At 50.3% G+C, this 23,739-nt stretch overlaps 1 protein-coding gene across 5 annotated transcripts in view; it reads right to left on the bottom strand.

Annotated features, from left to right (window-relative positions):
- The window catches only part of Ptprn2 (protein tyrosine phosphatase receptor type N2), a 695,760-nt gene that overhangs the window by 68,928 nt on the left and 603,093 nt on the right, over positions 1 to 23,739 (bottom strand). For all 5 annotated transcript variants that reach the window (XM_060388289.1, XM_060388288.1, XM_060388285.1 and 2 more), the window contains one exon: positions 22,051 to 22,245. In XM_060388289.1, the coding sequence (XP_060244272.1) occupies positions 22,051 to 22,245 (195 nt within the window). The remainder of the gene's footprint in view (positions 1 to 22,050; positions 22,246 to 23,739) is intronic.

Genomic DNA, 23,739 nt, shown 5'->3' with positions numbered 1-23,739 from the left:
GGGTGACCTTTTGGTTTTGGTGCGTGTACACGTTCACGCGTTAATGTGTATGGGAGGCTTAGAGATCTATGTCCAGAGTCCTGCTTAGACACTGTCCACCTTGGTCTTTCCGGCAGTCTCCCCCATTGAGCCTGGAGCTCCCTCACTCAGCTGGACTGGCTGGCCAGCGAGTCCCGGGGTCCGCCTACCTCTAGCACTTGGGTTAGTGGTTCACGCCACCATGCCTGGCTTTTCTATGGGTGCTGGTTCAAACTCAGGTTCCCATCCTTGTGTGGCAAGCTAGTTACCTACAGAACCATCTTCCTAATCCTAAGGTTTTTTACTGTAACTTTTCTGTTACATAAGTAACACATAAAGAAATGAACAGAAACAAGACAGAATGAAACAAAACACAAAAATAACTAACACCACAGACATTGTAAGCCTTTGATGAATTCTCTTCTTCCTGGTACCTGGGGGTGGGGTGGGTCTTTTGTTTGTTTGTTGTTGTTTGATTTTATCTTTAGTGACTGCTGTAGTTTAGGCTTTGAACATTCACTTTTTTCCTAAGGTGAAAAGCTGCCCATACCAGATGTGATCTCACACCTGGGAGGCCAGATCCTAGAGAAGTTAAACAGCTGATTGGGGACCCCCAATCTGCAAAGCCTGGCCTCAGGACCCCCTGCTGACCTTTGCCTGGCAGTGGTCCCAGCCTCCTCGTGGGCTTTGTGTCACCACATCCACTTCCCAGTTCCTTCTTCACAAACCATCCCAACGCCACCGTGGCTGTCTGGGTCTGAGTCTCGAAGGGCTGTCTGCCTGGAATGTTACCCCTTGCAAGCATCCCACGATCCGTCAGCTTTGTAAATGAAGCCCAGTAAGGGTTTCACAGCAGCAACTTAGTCACAACCCCTCAGACCTTAGTCTGACCTTAGTCACACCTTAGTTGCACCCTAAGGCTTGATGTCTTCTCTGAGGAATTTGACTTTTCACTGAGAGGAGGCATGGAGGCTTCTGCTGACACGGTCGCACTGGCGGCCTCACTCCTGTGTTCTGGCTGCTACTCAGCAGAACGATGCTTGGATGCTTGTTCACCTGAACTCGGCACGGGCTGCTGTGGCAGTTGACTTGATAGTAAGAGAGTAACTAGCAGCTGGGCAGCGTGTCCAGAGGATACGCTGGGTAAGAGTGCGATCCGCCTGGGAGGGGGTGGGAAGGCTGGAGGGCTCATCAGCGCTCAGAAGGGCATGCATTTAAATTTTACCAACGACTCAATGGCTACATAATGTTCTCTGACCAAAGGGACTGCAGGTAGCCAACACTTCAGAAATGAGAGTGGGTCTGGGGTATTGGTGGTATTTTTGTAATGGGTTTTTACCAGCAAGTGTGGGCTAGCACTGCTTGTTGACCAGCGTACCCTTCTCTAGCTCGTTGGTTTCCGTCCCACTGCAGCTCCCACTGTCTGGTCCGTTTCTGTGCTTTTGCTGTAACAGATCCATGCAGAGACGGAGGCCTAGCTCAGACACTGGCCTGCATTCTCCAGTCTGACCGGGACCTGCTGGCAGCCCTGCCTGTACCACCCCTTACTGTCTGCACTGGCTAGTTTTATGTCTCAGTTGAGCGAATACCTAACTAGGACACTGTCCTATGATCCTTAACTTGTAATCACCTCCTATGACCCTCTTATCCTGTGATCTTGGACCTTCCTGTCCTGTGCTCTGAGTCCTGATATCATCTCCCCAGGTCCTTCTTGTCCTATGGTCTGGGACCTACCCCATCCCTGTGACCCGTACCGAATGACTCCAGTCTTCTTAAACCGCACCCCACCATGTGGCTCTCTCCGTGATTTCAGCTCTCCCTCTTCAGGCAATCAACCTTTTCCCAGGGTAGATCGGTATCTCAGCCCTGTGGAAAGAGTGTTTGTTGGTCCCTGGGATTGCTGAAAGGCTTTGCCACAAACCAAAATTTTGTACTGATGATGGGTGCCCTCCAAATCCTCTGAAACTTAGGAGCACTTGGTGGGGAAAGCAATGCAAGTTATTCGGAATGTCTCACTTGAAGTTTCCCTTCCGACTCTTCCACTTGGGCAACATCTGCGAACCTGTGGCTCTGCTTCCAGCATTCTGCTACAGTGCCACGAAAGCTCCTTTCCGAAACCCTTCTACGCCTAAAGCCTTTTTCTGTGACATGTTCTCCTCTTTTTTTCTTTTATTTTTTATTAATAATATAATTTTTTATATATTACAATTTATTAACTTTGTATCCCAACTGTAGCCCCTACCCTCATCCCATCCCAATCCTGCTCTCCCTCCCTCATCTCCTCCCATGCCCCTTCCCCAGTACACTGATAGGGGAGATCCTCCTCCCCTTCCATCTGACCCTAGTCTATCAGGTCTCAGGACTGGCTGCAATGTCTTTTTTTGTGGCCTGGTAAGGCTGCTCCCCCATGAGGAGGAGATGATCAAAGAGCCAGCCACTGAGTTCATGTCAGAGACAGTCCCTGTTCCCCTTACTAGGGAACCCACTTGGAGACTGAGCTGCCATGGGCTACATCTGTGCAGGGGTTCTAGGTTATCTCCATGAATGGTCTTTGATTGGAGTATCAGTCTCAGAAAAGATCCCTGTGCCTAGAATTTTTGGTTCTGTTGTTCTCCTTGTAGGGCTCCTGTCCTCTTCAGGTCTTTCTATCTCCCCCTTCTTTCATAAGATTCACTGCACTCTGTCCAAAGTTTGGCTATGAGTCTCAGCATCTGCTTTAATACCCTTCTGGGTAGAGTCTTTCAGAGGCCCTCTGTGGTAGGCTCCTGTCCTGTTTCCTGTTTTCTCCCTCTTCTGATGTCAGTCCTGTTTGCCTTTCTGAATGAGGACTGAGCATCCTACCCAGGATCCTCCTCTTTTTAAATGTCCACCCCATTATCCTCTCCTGTTTCCCCTCTCAGAGTCTCTCCACTACTTTCAGGTCTATTTTTAAAGTCTAGATTTCATGTATGAGAGAGCACATGCAACATGTTTCTGAGTTTGGCTTATTCTGTGTAGCATGAAGGTCTCCAGTTCCATGTAATCTCCTGCAAATGGCATGATTTCATTCATATTTTATGGTTGACCAAAACATTTACCCCTTTGTGGTTAAGCCCTGGTGTTTCTCCGTGGACCTTCTCACCTTGCGTACACAACAGCTGCTCTCTGTGCACATGAGGGAAGCCTTCCTCCGTGCATGCCATGAGGGTATGGGCTTGTGTGGGAACTAGCATGACCTGTGCAGATGCAGCTGGCACTGGGCCCTCAGTGAACTCAGGTCTCTGGTTTCTGGGGGGTATCTTAAACCAGCGTGCCTATGCCCTTTGTGGGCACTTGGCTGGTGCTTCCAAATAGAGGCAGGAAGCCCTGGATAAGGGGAGAGTGGACGGGCTGAGATGCAGCCAGCCCAGGACAGGTGAACCTACTGCCACCTTAAGGAGCTGATGCTTAAGTGGAGTTTGGAGGTTTTGTCTGAGACACTAGTTAGGGAAGCCGGTTTTCAGGGTGGTCAAGCTTTTGCGGGGTGCCAGGCTGCATATCTTCTTTTTCAGCTGTCTGCTTCACTCTTGACAGATTTTCAGGATCTGAAGGGTGCATGTCTAGAAGGACTTAGCTCAGCATTTTTCTCATTCTAAGTTCCGCTAAGAGCCTTCAAGACCACTGATTCTAGTCGGTGTTTGAGGGAGGAAGTCCATCCTCTTGCATGCTGCTTCTTCCTGAGGATGTGCGGGATGTGGCTTCATTACAATCAAGAACCACGTAGCTGCAGGCTACCCTTGGCAGCCAACTGTACATTTTACTTGACAGCACAGAACTTTCTGTCACTCGTAAAGAAAGGCTGGAGCAGTGGCCAGAGGCCTTCTGAGACATGTGGAGTTTTGGTGCAGGCCTGGGGTCCCTGGTGTTAGCTCCTTCCCACAGCCACTTTGGTACCCCAGGAAACCCAGTGTAGCAACAGGGTGGAGCCCACGGATATCAATATGAGCCTGGCTCCTTAGAGGTCACAGAAACTGTGCTACCTTAGTGGATCTTTGCCCTCACTGTGATGGAATCAGACAAAAAAGATTTATTAATAGTATCAAGTAGAATAATGGCAATAAACTCAGTCCTTGCGACACAGACACTCAGAAAACAGCTCACCAGGGCCTACCTGGTGTTATTTCAGTAGTCAAGATACACAAAGAACCTCAATGCTGCATTAGATGAGGCTTCTGGGGTCACAGACAGGGAACAAGCAGAAGCTTCTCTACAACGCTTCATTCTTACAGTGACGCTGCAGAAAAGCAAGGTCTGCCCACCGCGGGGGAAGGCGATTTTTAAAAGCTGAGTTTCGGAGTGCTTGATTTGGAGCAATTAGTACTGGAAACGCTCTGCTTCCAGCCTCTCCTGTTTTTACTCTGGGAGCCCATTACGGCACAATGCCCTTTAATTTACTGATGTTACAGTCAGACATTTTGTGGACGGGTATGCTCCATTTACATTTTCCTTCCTTGTGTCAAGACTGTGAGGTTTGATTTTTAAAGTCACAAGTGAGAATAATGTTTTTGAAAACAAGGACTAAGATGCTTCAGTGCCATTTGGGGGAAACTGATGACCTTTTTTCCTTTAAAAATAAACACTGTCAGCTGTCTTCATTATTATGTTAAAGGCAAAAACTCATGTTAAGTGTTTGAATTCCAAAAGTAAGACATTTGAAGTTCAGCAAAAAGACAAACAGATGTAGGAAAAAGCAGGTGTGGCCACTTGGTTTTGTCTGTGTGCACGGGTGCAGATATTTAGGGGTGGTGCCCTAGGCTTAGGTAAAGCTTGCTGGGGACCTGCTGAGCTGCAGCCAGCATGTTCTAAATGCTGTTTGTTAATAAACTGTGGCAGACAGGGTAAATATTCAAAATCAGAAATCCAAAACAATGTGAGAAACTCAAGGAAGGACACAGTTAAGTGGTCAGAGGGGAGAGTTTCAGTAATTTTTATCTTAGAAAAGATAGGCTTGGAGCAGGAGCCAAGGATTATACAAATGAAGAACCAGAGAGGTACCAAAGGTGAAGGTGAGGTTTAGGGTTCAGGTTAGGGTACGGATGAGCTCCCTGCCACATTGCCCCTCTAACACCTGTCCTGCCAAGTGCTACTTCTGACTCACGAGGAAATGGACTGTCCTGTAGTGGTCTAAAACTTCCTGCTGTGGTTCCATCAGACTGGGCACTTAATGCTCCCATTACACCACAGAGGAGCCCGGGAGCCCTAGGGATCTGAGGGCAGGTCCCTGCCAGCATCCTGAGAATGAAGACAGACACGCTGTGCTGAAACTCAGACTCTGGCTTCTCGTTACAAAGCCGGAGAAGGAGGATAAAAAGAAACAAGGGGAGGAGTAGAAGGCCCTTTGGGGAGCCTTTTCTTCCTACTGCAGTTTAGAGATTGCTTTCGTGGAATGTTTTTAAGAGCAAGGAATTCTGACAGGCAGCCACAGCCAAATGCCAGGCTTCCCTTATCCTGGTGACCGCAGAGTGGCAGAGCAGGCGAAGCTGGCTGGCAGAAGCCTCCTAAGTGGCTAAGAGCTGGATTTGTAGATAAGCATGAACTGGGATAATTCTCGTTTGTCTTCTGAATGTTCTTTTTCTCAAGCTGACCAGCTCTGACCAGGGACCTTGGGAAGCTGTTTTCAATGTAATTTTTCAAGTGGCTAAGAAATGTACCTCCCTCTTATCAAAACCAATCAAACCGTGAGGATAAAAATATCATAAATCCTTGGTGCAGTGGAAATACCTCAGAGCTGAAAGCTCCACAGAGAGAGCCCCCAGCTGATGCTCTGTTCAGCCGGGGAAAACAGGCTTTATCAGCAAATGAAGGTGACGGCGCAGCACAAGCAGGAACGCAGGCTCAGTGCGTGTTGGTCTGAAGCCACGAACACTGCTAAATTATCTGGTTATTAAACACCCTTTGCATGTGTCCAGGTGTGGTGGGCCAGGCCTGGTCACTCCTAGCTCTAGCTGAGGCTGGGCTTGGCTACACAGGGAGGTCCTGACTCACGCATCCCGAGACCTTTCTCTACTAAGAACTCCCTGACCTCAAACGATGCTCTAGAAATGCCAAGCCTCTTCCCAAGCACCGTGGGGAGAGGCTTCGGCCTCAGGGTGGGCCAGCTCCTAACCAGCTACAGGTCACTTGCTCAGAGAGACTGAAGATGAAAGGCTAACATTGCAGAGCGGCAGATCAAGACACAGAACTCAGACTACTGGGAAATGAACTATTAACTGTCCTTATTCCATAATGTTGACTTTGGTGTTTCCACTCCAGAATAGAGTCGAGAATTACAAGTCCCACTGACAAACCAGTTCTAGATGTCCGCATGGCCCATGGGACTGACCTAGATTCTGGATCATCTTCACTGCCTGTCATGGAGATGCCAGAAAGGAGCATGGGCCCTGGCCATGCTAGGCCAGAGCCTGGCCACTGAGCTGCACCCCAGCCCCCGGGTACCACCCAGAGATCAGCAGAGCGCTAAAAGGCCCCCAATGCCCAAAGACTCAGGGAACAGTGGTAGGTTTTCAGCTTCCCCTGGACTTTATGGTACAGATTCACAGAAAAGCAAAACCACCATTTCACAGAGTTAAAGCTGAAGTCGAGACAGAAAGCATCAGTAAGTGCATTCGGCCCCAGAAGTGTTCTGAGTAAAAAGCCTAAAGAATTAATTAAGTTTGTTCTTTTTCTCTACTCAAAACAAGCAGAGGCAGGCTTGTTTCTTCATTCAGATGAGTGTTTCATTCTGAGGTTTATTTTAGCTTGGTGTAATATACGGTATGGCACAGGACGGGGTCATAGGTCACACGGAGTCTCTGTGTGAAGACGCTAGTGCAAGGCGCTGCTTTGGTGAGGATGACAGTCCTTGCATGGTCTTACAGTTGGGCTGTTGTTCTCAAAGGTGTTCAAAGGATGCTAAATGCACAATTTTATGAATCTCATTATCTTATTTAACATCTTAAGAATTGAGGTTATATGAACATTGGTAAAATACAATGATGAATGAGAAATGGGAAATGATGGCATTGCACCACACTGCCTTTTCCTGGGGTGCAGAAGTGTCAGTATTTACAGTCAGGGCAAGGTGGGTTGTCTGGCCAGCTGGGTCTGCAGCCTAGGAGCTGTGGCTAGTTAAGGCTGGTCACTCTGGCTGCCTCTGCCCTCCCACGGCTGTCTTACTCAGCTAGTTTGACCAGAATGCCCTGTGAGCCCAAGTGCTGCAGGTGCTGAGGCCCAGCCCTCAGCTTGTCAAAGCTCAGGTCTGAGGGGAACATTCCCTTAGTGGAGAGTTCCAGGACACAAACAGACACAATTAATAAAACGACTTCTAGTGATTACCAAGGAACCAAGACACAGAGCTGTGAGGGCTGAGTTGGGGTAGGCATGAGGCTGTGGTTTTGGAGTGGTTCTGGATTCAACAAGAAGAGCTGGAAATGTACAGCTGGCATTGCAGGGGAGACAGCAGAGCTCCTAAGTCTGAGCTGAGAAAGGATTTGGAACCTTCCAGAGAGGAGATGGCTGGAAGGGAGAGGGAGGCAGAGTGAGCTGCCAGCCTGGTCATTCAGAAGATTGGCTGTGGCAGGGAGCCAGGAGTTTATTTTAGGAGCGAGGGGAAGCCATTGGAGCATCTGCAGTAACCCAGGCATCCGATGATGGAGCTTCAGAGAGGTCATTCTGCACAGGGCAGATGGATTACGTAAGCTGGAACTCCAGCTGCCTCTGTATCCCGCTTCGGTGACTGAGATCTACATGACAAGGGCAGAGACAGAGTGAGGGAGAGACATCCATGTACCCTGCTGCAGAACAGACTAGAAGATTTTAGCCATTTCCTTGAGTTTATGCAAGCATTATGTGCAAAACACTTGAGTTGTTTAAGCTCTACCCCAGGAAGAGACAATTCTTATGATTTGCTCTAACAAGGCCTCAATGGAATGAGGTCAAAAGTTTGAGAAACAAATCATAAAAATTCCATCAATGACCTTGACGTTTTAAAAATCCTTCAGGCTTTTGTTTCATTGACCAGTTTTTAGACATTTAGTTAATAGCTCTATCTAGCTGTAGGAAACCTCACCAAAGACAAGTGAACCCAGGGTAGCACCAAAAATCCACAGCCGGTGACTTGATCTAGGGCTCGGAACGTGAGAACAGTGTTGGAAATGCAGAGCACTGGGTAAGCCTCTCCGCAGATAGGGTGATTCTTGAAGCACACGTACAGCTGAGCTCCGACATGCCTCACTTGGCATGGTTTGCCACGACAGGCACGGTCCTGGCAGGTGGACTGTGCCTGGTGCGCGGGGACACGGCTCTGCCCCTCGGACCACCTAATTACCTCTGCGATGCTGCCAGAGGACACAGAATATTTTATGAAGGCTGTACCCCAGGAGGTTGAGGGCTCTGGCTGCTAAGATGTATTCAGATTGAGATGAAAGTGAGAGCAGACTTGGGAGAAGAGCTTTTAAGAGACGAGGGCCCCACTGCTGCCCTCCTCCCTGAGCACCTGAGGAGGTGATGCAGAACTTTCTAAAGAGCCTGGCAGAGCTCCAGGTTTGCAGCACCTCAGCCTGTCAACTCTTCCCCAGCAGGTGAGTCTAGCATGTATGCACTGCCGGGGAGGCTGGCCCCACCAGGCCCCCGGAGCTTTAGGAAGCTTAGCGCCCTCCTTTCTCTCTCTTACGCAGGAGCCTCCACCCACACAGGATACAGCTGTAGTCCTTAGGAGGCACCACTGATACAACTGATGGCACTTTCCGGCCTCCCTGTGAGGAAAGTCCTCTTAGGAGACTGCCTGGCACAGAACCTGGCACTTCCTGAATCACAAAGGAGCAGGCTCCTCCCAGCCCCAGTCCCCGAGCTAGCTCCAGGGCTTCTGGTTCAGTACTGGAAGCTGGACACAGGGGTCGGAAGCCTACCTCAAGCTCTGCCTCGTCCACTGCGGAGAGTGGCGGCACAGCAGGTCAGACAATAGGCTCCAGCTTTTACAAAGGATCTTTCCAGCAGCATTGACTGTTTATTATCTACAGTCCAATTAGCCACGAGAAGGGGATAAAGGCAGATGTCTGTGATATTAAACAATTAAATGTTCATTTCTTTTAAAATATTCTCACATCTGTTATTTTTTTTTCAGCCTCAGCCTTTTTCCTTGGCTGGCTTGTAGACTCACTCTAGCCAGAGTATGTGGGAATATTGCATAATCCATTCCCAGAATGCATGAGCAGATCTGTACACCATAAAATATTCATTCACTCTCAAAAATATTTGCACCCTGCTGTCAAATGTAGACAAATTCACATGGAGTATCAGAAAATGGCCATTTTAATGGGGGCTGCTTTCCCTGAGTCTCTCTTCCCACTAAAACATATTCTCCAAAATTATTTTCATAAGAAAGATTAACAATTTCAACACTAACTGCTAATCCCTTTTCATTTGAAACTCTGCTGATAAAATTCTTTGCTTGTCATTCAAATGTAAGTAATAATTATAGATTGTGGGCCTCTGTCTCAGGCCTCATTAATGATAAATTGTATGGAAGTGTGAAGCCAAAGTCAGCTTTGATACATCTCGAAACTCAATTTCCACGGCTTTCCTTAGCTATGTACAATTAATTACAGTTAATAAGGGAAATGTGCTAGTGAAAGGAACGTTATTTGCTCAGACTGCCTGCCTTTACCAAATGTCTTTCGTATTCTTTTCTACTTGTGATTTTGGTATACAGACAGTTTAAAAGGAAAAGAAAGAAAATCGACAAAGTGGCAGCTTTTACTGCCAGTCTGCAGCCACTCCGCTTAAACACAAGGCAAAAGGGATTTTAATCCAATTTTCTATTTCTACTGACTTCTGCTTTTTAAAGTCCTGAAATAGCCATTTATCAAATAAATAATTACCACTAAGCTACTATACTGTACCAAAGATATAGTTATCTCCACAAATTGAAAACACGAAAAATTTTAGAAGAAATTACATGGAAGACAAAGACGGAAATCTCAGTCATTCTGAACAGACCGACAGTCTTTTCTTATCCTTGAAACCTCTCTTAGAACGAGCAAATCTGCTCATTCTGTTTGGATAATCAAAGTTTGGCCACGGAGGGCTTAGCAGACACCAGCGCTAGCCTTTATGGAGAAAGATAGCACCTTCTCAGGCTTTGGCAAAGTCTACATCAGAAGAGAACTACAAAAGACGAGCTGGAGAAGGCGAGGTTTGTTTGCTTTTCATAACACACTGGGAAGCATGAAAAGCTTCATTGCAAATCTTTGTTTTACAACATATTTGTATTAATAGCAACCAGTGAGAATTCTTTACTAAGTGAGAAGGCAGCCATTTGATCCCAAGCCTTATCTCATCTCTTTGACGTAAACAACGTACGTTAAGGTATGAGATCTTTTAAATTTCTGTTAGTAAGCCAGTAATGTACTCCAAAGGGTTCCAGGGGAAGGCAGGGGCTAAGGGGCTTAAAGAGCACTCATTAAAATGCACTTCTGATAACCAAGCCCACCCTTTTAGCAGGGGAACAGAGTCTAAGGGAAAAGAACAGTTTCCCCAGCAAACACTATCCACTGCCCTCCATGCTGCGGCCCTGGAGTGCCCGGGCCTGCCACCCACATCTGTGCTGACATCTAGAGAGCCAGGCAGTGCTGGTGCCTTTAAGAGCGCGGGACCCCTGCGGGGGAATATTTCTGTCTGCAGAGTTACAGCAGATTCGTTTGTTTAAAGCAGTCCTCCACCCACCTCACACCAACTGGACAGTCTACAAAATTCAAACAGCTGCTTCCGAGTCACAAGGACAGGAGTTGAAGTTCTCAAAGACCCAAAGCCTTCCTATTTCCCAACACAGTACAAGAAGGCCCAGTGGAGACATTTCTGCTCTGTGGATGACGACAGCGGTTAGAGCAGGGAAACCTTTGGGAAGAGGGAAGAGGAGGGATGGTTGCTTAGCAACGCACAGCAGCCTGGCGGTTACAAAGCAGCGGGGCTTTTCTTAGTCTTTCATATTCTGTGCCAGTGATGTAGTCGTTACGATTTTCTGATGAAGTTTTTAGGAAGAATAGAGAATTCCAGCAAGTGCGCCGAGGTTACCTAGGACAGCGGCACAGGCAGGGGCTTTGTTCCACCAGAAGTTGGGATACTGGTTCCCCAAGACCTTAGAGAATGTTTGCAGAGATCCCGAATGTGCCCACTGGAAGGAGAGTGCTTTGATTGTTATCTCCCTAAAGCTAACAGGCTCGTGAGGAATAGAAGCAGCCAGAGAAACTGACTCTGACCGGTAAGACAGCAGCACACAAGCTCCAGCACATGGCTCAGTTCTTCACCAGCCGGAGGCCTGCAGCCGGGGGTCCAGCTGCTCCTCCGCCTCCCTAGACCTTCCCAAAAATCCGAAATGGCACAATGTCGGTGAAGCCAGAACTTAGGCTGCAATCCAGAAGGGTCCCCTCACCTCATCCACTTACTCCAGACAAGGAGGACGGAATGAGAGCAAATGGAGTATCTGACAGCATGGATTTTCACACCTTACGGTGAAATTTAGAGCGAAGACTGTCACATCGCCTCAGTCCTTTTCCACGTCAATGCCAGTCATATTGTGGAGTGCACAAGTCTGTTGCCACACGTTTACCAGGCTTGACAGGTGAGGCAGGAGTGGACTGCCAATGGCCTCCTGCTCGTGCCACCTGGATGTCCCCCAGGCCAGCGTATGTGCAGCTGGGGTTTCCCCTGAGCTCATCTGCTGCCTGAGCTGCTGCTTCTCCTCTTCTTTTTTCTCTTTTAAAATACAAGGTCTTATATGTAGCCTTGGCTGACCTGGATTCTCTATGTAGACCAGGCTGGTCTCAAACTCACACAGATCCTCATGCTCCTGTCTCCCAAGTGCAGGGGCTAAAGCCTGGTGTCGCCTGGGCTGGCCTCACTGAGGACAGCGGCTGCACACAGAGCATGAGAGTGGTGTCCCAGGCAGCCCTCCGGTGAGGTGAGAGTCCATGCAGAGCAGCGTCCTCCCTGTGTCTCCTATCTAACTGTACAGTGTGCTTCTAGCACGAAAAACAAGAGCGCCTCAAGTGTCTTCCTCAACAAGACCTTGGGACACGGCAGCCACCCATTTACAAAGGGCCATGTCCAGGGACACAGAGTGAAGAGGAAGCCCTTGCAGAGGCAAGTGGCATGAAGACACCCACATCCTTGAGAGAGGAGCAGGGCAAGGCAATTTTCTTCATCTAAGAGAGCGGAGAAAAACCTGCCTGCAGGAGGCAGGGAAGGGACCCGGAGCTCTATATAGCTCGAACCCTTTGAGGCCTGCAAGCACAGCATGTCTGTTGCTAAGGAGACTGGCAATGCTGAGACATTTGAACCATGAGCTTTATCAAAGATTAAGGCTCCAATCAACCACACATGGGCCATCTGGAACCCTCAGGTGAGCAACCCATGAGAAAATGGCCCGGGGTTTCATGCCCGTCTTCAGTGCTTGCCAAATGCACACTCTAAACCCCACAACGTGCTAACTTTAGCGTGAGGCCACACAAAATCTTCAGGTCCAAGCCCACTCCAAGGAGCTGTCTGTCTGTGTGTGGCACAACACCAGCTGCCCAGGCCCAGAAGCAAACAGGCCAGAGAGGACAGCTAGACATGGGAGCTTCAGAGGAACAAGCACACTCTGCCTGGGCTGGGCACCTTCCAAGGCGTCGAGAGCAGAAAGCAACAGCACCGGAGAACACACCAGGCAGGTGTGAAAATGAACCGAGCAACTGCCGGTAAAAACATACTCCTTGAAATTTCAAACACAGCGGGTGGGGCAGATGGTAGACCCTGCTGAAGAGAGGTCTCAGATATGAGAAGACGCACTGAGGGAAGTTCCTGCGACTGCAAGGCGGAGAGTAAGAGGGAGGGCGCTAGAAAGAGTTAAGAGAGGGGCACAGAGCACCCAACATGCTTCTACTGGAGGAGAGGGTGGCAGGATGTACAGGGGCCTAGACTCAAGTCTCACTACAGAAAAACAACAACAGAAGGCAAGAAATCTCAGATTCAGGATTCACAATAAGTCTGGAGAGAGAAAAATTAAAATCCTGATAAACCGCTCCTAAATTCTCAGCTTTATGCCCACAGACTGTACCAATCTGTCAGCCCTCATCACACAGGCTTCCTTTTGCAGTAAGTGGCGGCTAACACAGAGACTCAGGAAGAGTCAGTCAGTCAACAAACAGTGAGACACAGTGAAGTCCTCAGCTTCAAATGGAAAATCTAGATAACCAAAGCTCGGGAGCCATCACCGGAGATGGGGTAAGAAGATGGTCAGTCAGAGGCAGCGGACACCTGTGGGGAAACAGTACATCCAGGCATGGCAGGGCCCACTGCACACGTGAACTCACGGGGCAAGTCAACTCCTAGCACGGACAGAGGAGGGGCTCATGAGCCCCACCCTGGGCTGAGGAGCGTTGGCAGGAATGTGAGGTTGACAGGAATGTGATCTCAGAGAAACTACACACCTCCAAGAAGATCCTGCACATCTGTCCTTACAGGCAGCCCTAAGTGGACCCCATAGGCCTACATACAAAGAGCATGAAGTGTGGAAGGAAAAGTGGTGGGGAGCAGGGGGAGCAGTGGGAGGGGGCTGGAGGGGTGGACCCACCATTGTCCCGTTTCATAGGTGGGGCATGTGGAGACCGGTTAAAGTCACCCCGTGACACGGTAGCACTAATGTCACCATAATCACCCTATGATACGGTGGCTCTGGCTCTGTCCCATCATCCTTTCTTGCTCCAGGAGAGGACACTGTCTGTAGACTGTGGCAGGGCCCTCCCCATCTCCGGTTACTGTCTCTTAATGCTACTGCCTTCTGGCAAACCAACAGGGTACTTGAGGGAGGGAATGCTGACCTTTCCGTTCAGTGAGCCACAGTAATTCATGTAGACGGGGTCATAGACCCACATCCAGCCGCTCAGCGGCCTGTTTCTTCTGCAAGTCTTCTAATCACAAATAGCCCTGAGGGTCCTGATGGAGCCAAGCCATTTCTGGGTCTCCTCCTTGTCCCACAGGGTTGCTCCGCAGTAACAAAAACCTTGTGTCAACATCTCTGTCCCATGAAGGACAGGGTCTCCTAGTAAAGCCTATAGAGGCATTTGGCTCTCCATCATGTTTCCCTAGCTGTTCGCCCTAAACTGAGAGGAAGCTTCCCAAGATCCACGAATCTGCCATCTTTATTCCAAGCAGTGCCAGGCACAAAGGCAGGCAGACCCTGTGATGTTTGTGGAACTGTGTGATTCAATGAAACCTCAAACCTAAACATGATTTTATAAATCATGTTAATTGGATCTATGTATATGAACAGCAAGGCAACTCAACCCAGCTGAGTGTGCCCACAACCACAGAAGGCACTGAGTGGGCCGGGCACATGCCCTGCCAAGTCTGTCTGGGATGGCCCACCAGCTTGCAAGCATCCATCGCCAGCACCCAGGAAACACTGTCTGAGTGACACCTTTGAGTCCTGCTTCAGACACTGCTTCCTCAGCTTCCCCTGCGTGCGTCACTTGTGAGGCCGCCAGTTCCAGCCTGAGTGTTGATTTTTTTTACTTCGCTCAGTGAATACTAATTGGATATTTATCTAGTTTTACTTCCACAAAGAGTGGAAGCAGTAGAAAATAAAGTAATCTTTAAAACAACAACAAAGAAGGGCTCAAGGTCAGGTGCCAGATCCAAATGTCCTCCCAGACACCCACATGGCCCATCCAGGCGACCGCACTCTTCTTGCTCACAGTCTTTGTGGCCACCCACCCTCGGGGACAAAAGTCTACCTCAGCGCATCTGGCACGTAGTGTGCCTAAGCCACAGCAGGGCTTTGCTGTCAGTCTCGCTGGGGTCTGGTTGAGATTAAGCCGTGACTTTTTTTTTTTTAAGCAGCCAGAGCCAAGGCAGAAAAGATGAGATCAGAAAGCCAGGGGGCAGGGAAGCAGAGTACCAGCAACTCTAGCACTGTATGGGGCCAATCAGATTAGATTCAGCTGCTTTTTAATAAGGAAAAGAATCCTTCCATTTTACCCACCCAAACCATAAGGTCTTTCTCTCTCTCTCTCTCTCTCTCTCTCTCTCTCTCTCTCTCTCTCATACACACACCACCACCACCAAGTTAAAGAGAACAAACAATGCTCTCCTATGTTGCACCTTTACTATCCATAAAGAGCTGGCCTCATAGGCCTGGCCATGAGAGAGCAGGATTTACCCCTCAGGAGGGTCCAAAAGTGTTCTCTGTCCTAGCAGCATGTGGCTTGCATCCCTGGAAAGTGTGGGTGGCAGCATGGAATGGCTTTGCCAATGGGGCCCCTGCAGCTGGGAGGCTGGCAGCCAGAGCCCGCAGTACCCTGCCCCCACACTCTCTGTGAGCAGTGGCCAACACTCACTACAACTGGAGCTTGGCCTGAAGCAAATGAGCTTCCTGAACTGCCCCAGGACCTGGATGAACACTGTGCCCTCCCCAGCCAGGCCGTCAACACCAGAATGTGGGGTGCGTGGCCGGCTCTCCCCTGGAGACTGCACAGCTTACTCCACAGCCAGAGAACATCCTGTCACCCGGGCCTACAGTAGGTGACAGGTGAGAGAGGGCTGAGGGCATCTCAGCCTGCCTAGGGCAAAAGGGAGGAAGATCCCCCCCGCCCCTGCCACACACAAGCCATTACTGGAAAACCGGTCATCGTGAACCCAAGAGAGGCCTTGGGAGAGAGCAGCCTGCCGTGCCTCCTCAGGGGCTGCTGGACTCCAGGACCTCAGGTCTTCATTTCCGTCTTAAGTCTCAACCCTAGCAGACTGGGGTCTGAGGCCAAAAAGCAGAGCAGCTTCCCACGTGCCTTCCCCCTGACACCTGGCAAGGAGGTGAACCGGAGCAGCCCGCCCTGAGTCAGTGTAATGTCACAGTTTTCACACCAGGAGTGTGTGCCCGACACACCTGGACACACACATCCCTACATGGCGGCTGATGACATAACCGACAAGATCTTCTCTGCACTTTTTAAATTCTTGTCCTGAAACTTGGCCCTAGTGAATTGATTCCTGAGTCTTCTGGGATGTCAAGATTGCTGGTGCACATTGCAACAGCATATTGGTAGAAGAATTCTATTATTATAAATATCCATTCTGTCCTGGCCCCATGGTAGATGGATGGGCCTGAAGGCCAGTGCTTCCTCTCATCAGGCCCTTAGAGGCCCTCCTTCCAGAAGGAAGATGGTGGGACTCACTCCATGTTGGCCACAGGCACACAGTGGGAGCTCATATGTGTTTCTGTGTCTAAATGACCAGCTCCTTGTTCCCAGACCACCTTCCGCTCTCAGGAGGCCATGACCAGAAAGGCCCAGTGCTTTCTGTCAGTGTCACTGGTTTGAGGCCAGCAGAGTCAGGCTGAGGGAAGACTCCACAAGGTGTACCTGGACCTGGACCTCATGCCTGGCTCTGTACCCTAAACCCACTTCTTATCCTCAGCATGCACCCTGCTCCTAGTCTGAGGGCTGGTCTGGGAGGTCCTATCCTATGCTAGCCTCCGGTTGTCTCCACCACGGACACAGCTTGCTTTGCATCTCTTGACCTTCGGCTTCTCCAACTCAAGTCCCTGAGCAGAGGGCCCCTTGGCTGTCGACAGGCCCCTCTGCTTAGGTGACTCTGTTTTCTGTTCTCTGTAATGAGAAGACACATTGGAACCTTTTGTGCTTTGTGATTTTGCATCAGCTCTGGCTCTTACTGCCTTCATCTGTGAAATGGGCCCAACCTTTGGTCTGCGTGGTGGGTTTAGTCTGATGAGCTAGAGCTTCTGAAGAGCCAAGGGACCAGACCTCTGCTCCACTTTACCTTCACTGTGAGCATAGGACGCTTTCCTTCACTAAACCCTGTGGCTCCAACAGGGATGAACAGACCCACTTTTCTCTGCATGTAACCATTCCCTGGGGCTCACAGCTAGTGACACCAAGCAAGCAGGAAAGCAATCAAGTGACATTTTATCAGGACCACCCCCAACGAGGGCTTGCCCCTGTGTGTGTTCACACCACTCCCACAAGTGGATCTTCCCAGACGGGAATGCTCTCAGCTCCTCCATGGCCAGCCATGTGGAAACACCCACTGCAGAAGGCAGGCACGGTGTGGGAACATATTCCCCGGGATGCAAACACAGAAACACAGGCTGCGTCTCTACCGTGAGCAAGGACTTCCCAGGATGGCGGGTCCCACCTCTGATGGTGGCTTCCCAACAGCCCTAAAGTGTCATTCAGTGGCTGTCCTTGTCTCACAGACATCCTTTAGAGCTATGAACTCCCTTGGACATCTCACATTGTGAGAATTTCCTCAGCAGAGCACAAGATGGGCTGATGACAGTCCCCAGGGCATCGGCCCCCTGTGTGTACCCGTCAGCTCTGCTTGCCCACACCTCTGCCCTTACCTGCTTCTTACCAGGTAGCCCATCTTATAGAGCAGCTGGTATGTGGGCTCTGGGGAACCAGGACCATTCCCCTGAACTCCATCAAAGCTAACTTGAAATCTTTGTTTTTTTTTTGTTTTATTTTTTTAAACTTTATTTATTACCCATCAGCATAACTAAGATCAAAAACTCAAGGATGATGCATGCTGGGGAGGATGTGAGGAAAGGTGAACAGTTCTCCATTGCTGGTGGGAGTGTAACCTTGTATAGTTGCTTTGGAAATTGATTTGGAGCTTTCTCAGAAAACTGACAATAGTGCTACCTCAAGATCCAGCTATAGCACTCCTGAGCATATACCCAAAAGATGCTCCACCATATAGCAAGGACATTTGTTCAACTATGTTCATAGCAGCTTTATTTGTAATAGCCAGAATCTGGAAACAACCTAGATGTCCCTCAGCTGAAGAATGGATAAAGAAACGGTGGTACATTTACACAATGGGATACTACTCAGCAATTAAAAACAAGGAAATCATGAAATTTGCAGGCAAATGGTGGGAACTAGAAAAGATCATCCTGAGTGAGGTATCTTAGAAGCAGAAAGAAACACACAGTATATACTCACATATAAATGGATATTAGTCATGTACTATAGGATAATCATACTACAATCTGTAGTTCTAAGGAAACTGTTGGTTTCTTAAGGCAGAGTATGTGGCTCAGGTTTGTTTCAAACTCGCAATTCTCCTGCCTCAGTATGTGAGTTTAAGTATATGCCATGACCTAACTTTGTGTGTGTGAGAGTGTTGTATGTGCAAGGGCATGGCATTCATGCTCCCATGTAGAGGCCAGGGGAGTTGTCATGTGTCCTGTCCTGCCCCTCATTGCCTTTCATTGAGCCATAAAGCTCGGGGGTCCTCTCGGTGGCTCCCACAGTGCTGGGGTTACAGCCTGCTGCCAGCCATGTCTGGGGCTGGAAGCTGAACTCAGGAGGGCAAACACGTGCAGCAAATGCTCTGTGTGCACACATGTCTTTTTAAGAACGGGTTCTGCATACAGGAAACACACGGTCTTTCTGACTGACCTGTTTGTCCTGATCTCTGGTTCCCGAAGATAGCATGACTTCTGTCACTGACCAGTCTTTCCACCCTGACCTTGTGTCACCCACCTGCTGACAGGCTGGCTCTGTACCGTGGCTGTCCTCGACACTGTAGCAATAAAGGTGTCTGTGCAGGTGTCTCTGTGCATGCTGACGTAGATTCTGCCCAAAACTCAGAAATCCTCCTGCCTCTGCCTCTCCAGTGCCAACATGAAAGGCATGCACGACCACGGCCAGCAGAAATGTGTAAATACTATTACATTTTTTTTTTGTTTTTGCTTGTTTTTTGTGGACTCACTTAGTGTGCATGGTGGCAGCTGCCCCTTTCCCTGTGGCTTTACTGTGACTGCAGGGGAGTGTGTCTGCAGGGACATCGTGAGCGTGTCCCGTAGTCCCGCCCTGCTCGGCACTCACAGGGACTGGGGTGGGGCACGCTCTTTTCCAGCCCTGGCGTACAGATAATAAGACAGGGGTGATAGACACGAGCTTAGATTCCAAAACCAGCGGCAGCAGCCAGGGAAGCAGGCTTCATCCCCGGTTTGTGGCACCCCAGAATCTGTGTCTCTGCTCTAGTCAGGTCCCTAATCAGGACACTGTGCTGCCTGCAGCTAGGAGAACCCTGAAACCCTGGCCAGGTGGCCTCTCCATGTCTGATGACCTTTGTGAGCATCTGGCCTGTCTATACGTCTTCTGACCCCTGCTCTACCTGCAGAGACACCTTGTCCAGGGACAACAGAGACCATCCGTGCAGCTGGCAGTGAGTAGAGCCATGGGGAACTGGGCTCAGGCCTGAGGCCCTCCTCACAATGGTCATGCTTGCTGGGCACCTCAGTGGTCCACCACAGGGGAAATATCCAGTCATGTGAACTAATAGTCAGTTCTGGGTCAACACAACTTTATGGAGTGCAATTATTGCCAACCTCAAGTTGAAACCATTTTTGATCTTTTTTATCCCCTTTTATTCTTTCAAAAAATATATTTCTTTATTTTTATGTGTATGGATATGGGTATTTTCTACATGTGTGTCACATGTGTGCAGTGCCCATGGAGGCCAAAAGAGGGCATCAGGTTTCCAAGCCTGGAGTTTACAGATGGTTGTGAGCCGGTGTGTGGGGACTGGGAATTGAGCCCAGGGCCTGTGGTCTTTCAGTCCCTTTCTTCAGCCTTCCTGCTCAAACAAGCTTTGCCCATATGCTCTGCTGTAGCAACTTTTTGACTGAACACCCAGGCCTGGATCTACCTGATGGCACACTCACTCACCCTTGCCATGCATTTTAGTGTTTTGTCCTGCCAGCTGTCCAGTTGGCAAGCACTTTCCGCTGAGGGGCAGGGCGGCTGACCACTGCAGTTGCCTTCCCTGTGGCTTTAATGGGGGCTGACATGCACTGGCTCCCACAGCCTGTGAGAGAGGACCAGCACTGAGGCTGGCCGTCAACTGGCCCCCCGGCTGCTGGACACTAGCTTTCCTGGCCACAACCCTGGGCCAGACCCTTTCTGCTGCAGCCTGAGAGGGGCTTCCCAGCCTGTGCACTCAGGGGCTGGGATCTGAAGAGAGTGCCTAAGGCTCTGGTCTTCTCTGGTCCAGCACAGAGAAATGCTGAGGCAAGACCCCATGTGACATGCCCCCACCTTGAAAAGTGGATCGGGACTACTGGGTGGAGAGAAAAGGGAAGGTTTGGCACCACCCAGCTTCACAGCTCCAGTGACTGGGTGGGCCTGCCTCCGGCCTGACTCCTAGAGAAGGTGCTGAGTCATGTCTCCTGCGACAGAAGCAGCAATTCCTGGAAATGCCTCACCACCCTGGGCTTACAATCTGGGCAAAGGGAGTGGGAGAGGGGGTGGGTGAGTGTGACCTGCACAGGTCTGAGTAATTTCTGGATCTCGTGTGGGAGGAGGGTGAAGCTGCGGCCATGCTCAGGGAGATGCCTGTGAGGGGCGCTGGTGGACTGCCGCCCTCTGCCCATGCCGCCCTGTTTTAGAACGGTAAAGTCTTGGCTAGCTGGAGGCTGAGGTCCCCTGCTGCACACAGAACGGCCACTCATGTCCAAACATAGCTTCTCTTGAGGATGTATCTCATACACCACAGACAAACACGGTCTCACAGAATTGTGACCCAGAGTTATGAAGCAAGCGCCAGGTCACAAGAGCCGAAGTGGGCCCCTACTGCTAAGGACAGGCACGCACGTGATGTGCACTCTCTCTCTGTCTCTCTCTGTCTCTCTCTTCTTTACCCCAGCACCAAACCCCACCTGGACTGGACTTTCAGGTGCTTTTCTAAAAGGGATGAATGCCATAGTTCTTGAGAAGTCAGATCTGAGTCTGGCCATTTCTGTGGATACGGAGGACATCAGCCACAATACAAAACTGTGAGCACCGGCACCGAATACCATGGATAGTTGACATATTGGTCAAGAACAACGCAGGGCCATGGCACACCTGCTGAGTGATGACGCGCTGTCTGCCCAGGTGTGGGAAGCCCTCTGCTTCTGTCCCGGAGCAGCAAGAAGAAACAGGAGCTAGCAAGACAAGGAGGCGCCACAGACAACCCAGAGAGGTGATATCCTCAGTGGCCGCGTGTCATGAGTAAGTGAGCTGCTGAGCACCTCTGTCTCTGGACACTCCCAGGGGTCTAGGCTACCAAGACCCCAAAGCACTGATGTGGGTACTCACAGGATCTGCTTGGCTAGCATGGCTTCTGCCTGACCTGCTGGCTTTGCCAGATTTCTTATCAGTAAACAGTTTTCCAGCTTCCTGTGGCCCCCCAGGCGAGTGTGTAAGGATGACCTATACAGAAGCCTTCAGGCAGGAGGACTAACTCTGTAAGGTCAGTGTTTTCCTGACCCATGACCGCAGCAGGGACCTGCGGCTGGGCCTCAGGCTGGAGGAAGCCCGTCCCCACGTGAAAAATGACTTGCTCACGCACTGTGCTTCTATCTCGCATTCCCTTGACAGGAAGGTGCCTCCTGCTAGGCGCGCCCAGGGACAGCCTGACGAAGCTCTGAGTTATGCACCTCTGTGTGAATGAAACTGGACAGTAATCAGATACTGTCAACACAGATAGAGGAAATGTACCAGGCGAATGTACGCATGGCCCAACAGAGAAGCCACGTGTGTTGGCCAGGGGGCTTGGAAGGCTCTGACAGACTGAAGACAGCACATGCCTCCTCCTGCCTCCTCACCTTCAGTTTCACCATGCCCACGATGACATTTGTTGATTTTTTTAAGTCACACAGCAGTTATTGGGCTGGGAGCAGGGTAAAGGAGGCAACAGCCGGTCTCTGTGAGTCAAAGGCCAACAAGTATGGCACAAGCAAAGCTAGCACTAAAAGGCATGCATTCCCAGCACTTATCTCAAGCCCAGGGAGCATGTGCACATGTGCACACGTGTGCCAAGCTGGACAGAAAGCTCAGTGAGCAACACACCCTTTGTTTATAGCCAGGACTCACTGGTCACACTGGCAACTTCTGAGCTTAGGAAGCGATTGACAGGGTCACAGTAGAACACAACCCACAAAGGAAAACACCCCACCACTGCCTGTCCTTCCCTCACAGAAGTCAGCCTTACCAGGATCATGTGACCAGTCGAGATGTCCATGTTAGACTGGACAGGCTCCTCAGACCAGGATGAAGTGCTGCTCCGAGCCGAGGGACTAGGCATGGGCCCATCGCTGAGCTGGGATGAGACGCTGTTGATTCGGGATGTGTGGGGTCCCTCGGAGCGATCCTGGGGCCGAGCAGCCATTCGCTGGCGGCACAGCTCCTGCAAGACAGCCAGAGGCGGAGGAGTCAGGGACTAGCAGCCTTTGGGGAGGAATGCACAGCGGTCCCCCGGGGCTGCAAGCCCACCCTCCCTCCACCTGTCCACTCAGCCTCCATCAGCACTCACGCTGGAGGAGTTGATGCCCACAGAAGCTCAGCCTGCAGCCCCAGCAGTGCGCTGCCAGGCACCATCCTTATGCCTCTGAGCTCTTCAAGCTGCTGAAGCAAGCTGACTCTAAGAAGTATATGAGTACACACCTCTATGCACACATATACACACTTGCCCATGAGTAGACACAACCCCATTACACGCACATTTCTAAAGCAGTCCTTTTTTTCTGTTTTATTCTGGTCAAGAACAGTGCAGCAGCTAGGTCAGGTTGGAACCTTTCCCTTCTTGTTAGAACACAGGCCACATGGGAGAGCAGGAGTCTACAAGGTGGGGACACCCTCAGTCTGTCACGCTCTTCTCTCCCCAGACAGCTCCCACTCTGACCAAGGTAAGGAGTCTGGGATCTTGGCAGCATGACACCTTAGTGATGACCTTGACCTTTGGCCTATAGATCTCACCTTCTGACTGACAAGAACCTATTCTGAGAGCTTCCAGGGGTTACGACATGATGCACATCTGGAGAAAATGAAACTGTGACTTGAGTCACCGAAGCAAAATGGCATCAAGAGGAGACGGGAAAGCACAGCTGAGCCCCTCAGGACAGCAGTTAGGAGAACCGTGTCCTCAGCAGCAGTGCAAGCCAAGATAGAGCCTGGCTTCCCGAGACAGAGGCAGAAGGCCAGAGAACGTGACCATGTTTTCATCTTGTTCCCCCCAGGCCACTGTTACCCCAGCTTCAGACATCCCCACAGAGGCCCCCAGACACTCAGAGGCTGTCCTCCATCTTCTCAGCTCTCTCCAGCTGACACCCATGCCCTGGCCTCTCCCCTGCTCATGTCCAGAAGACAGTCCAGGCCCTAAGCCACAACAGGAGCCTCACTTGGGCCTCGTGGCCCACATAAGCCTGGAGACTTGGAAGCAGCTGAGATGGTGAAGGTCATCACAGATACCCTAGACATGACAAGAGGAGACAAGAGGATAGGGAAACCCCAGAAAACAGTGGGGCTTGGAGTGAGTATGGAGGAGGCCTCCGGCAGAAGGGGCAGTAGGACCAGTGGGGCCTTGCCACTCCTTGTCTCCACTTATCTGGGTTCCTCCTGTCTCTTTTTAAATTGTTGGCTCACTTTTTGACAGGTCTCAGAAATTAGGCAGGTAAAACAAACAGCAAGGCCCTGTGGCCCCAGAAGGGGTCTTCGTAGGCTGCAGGCCACCAACCTAAACAGGCACACACCTTGTTCACATGACAATGTCACTGGATTCTGGGAAAAGACACCAGAAAGAGGCCCTGCAGTCCCTCCTATAGCTTAGCTCAGGCTGAGACTCAGAATGAGCCTAGGGGGTTGGGGGATGCAGGAAGCCATCCTGTTCATGCATGTGTGCCAT

This window comes from Meriones unguiculatus, chromosome 7 (genome assembly GCF_030254825.1).
Source record: "Meriones unguiculatus strain TT.TT164.6M chromosome 7, Bangor_MerUng_6.1, whole genome shotgun sequence".
In the NCBI taxonomy this organism is placed as follows: Eukaryota; Metazoa; Chordata; class Mammalia; order Rodentia; family Muridae; genus Meriones; species Meriones unguiculatus.
This window is presented reverse-complemented; position numbering and strand designations above follow the sequence as displayed.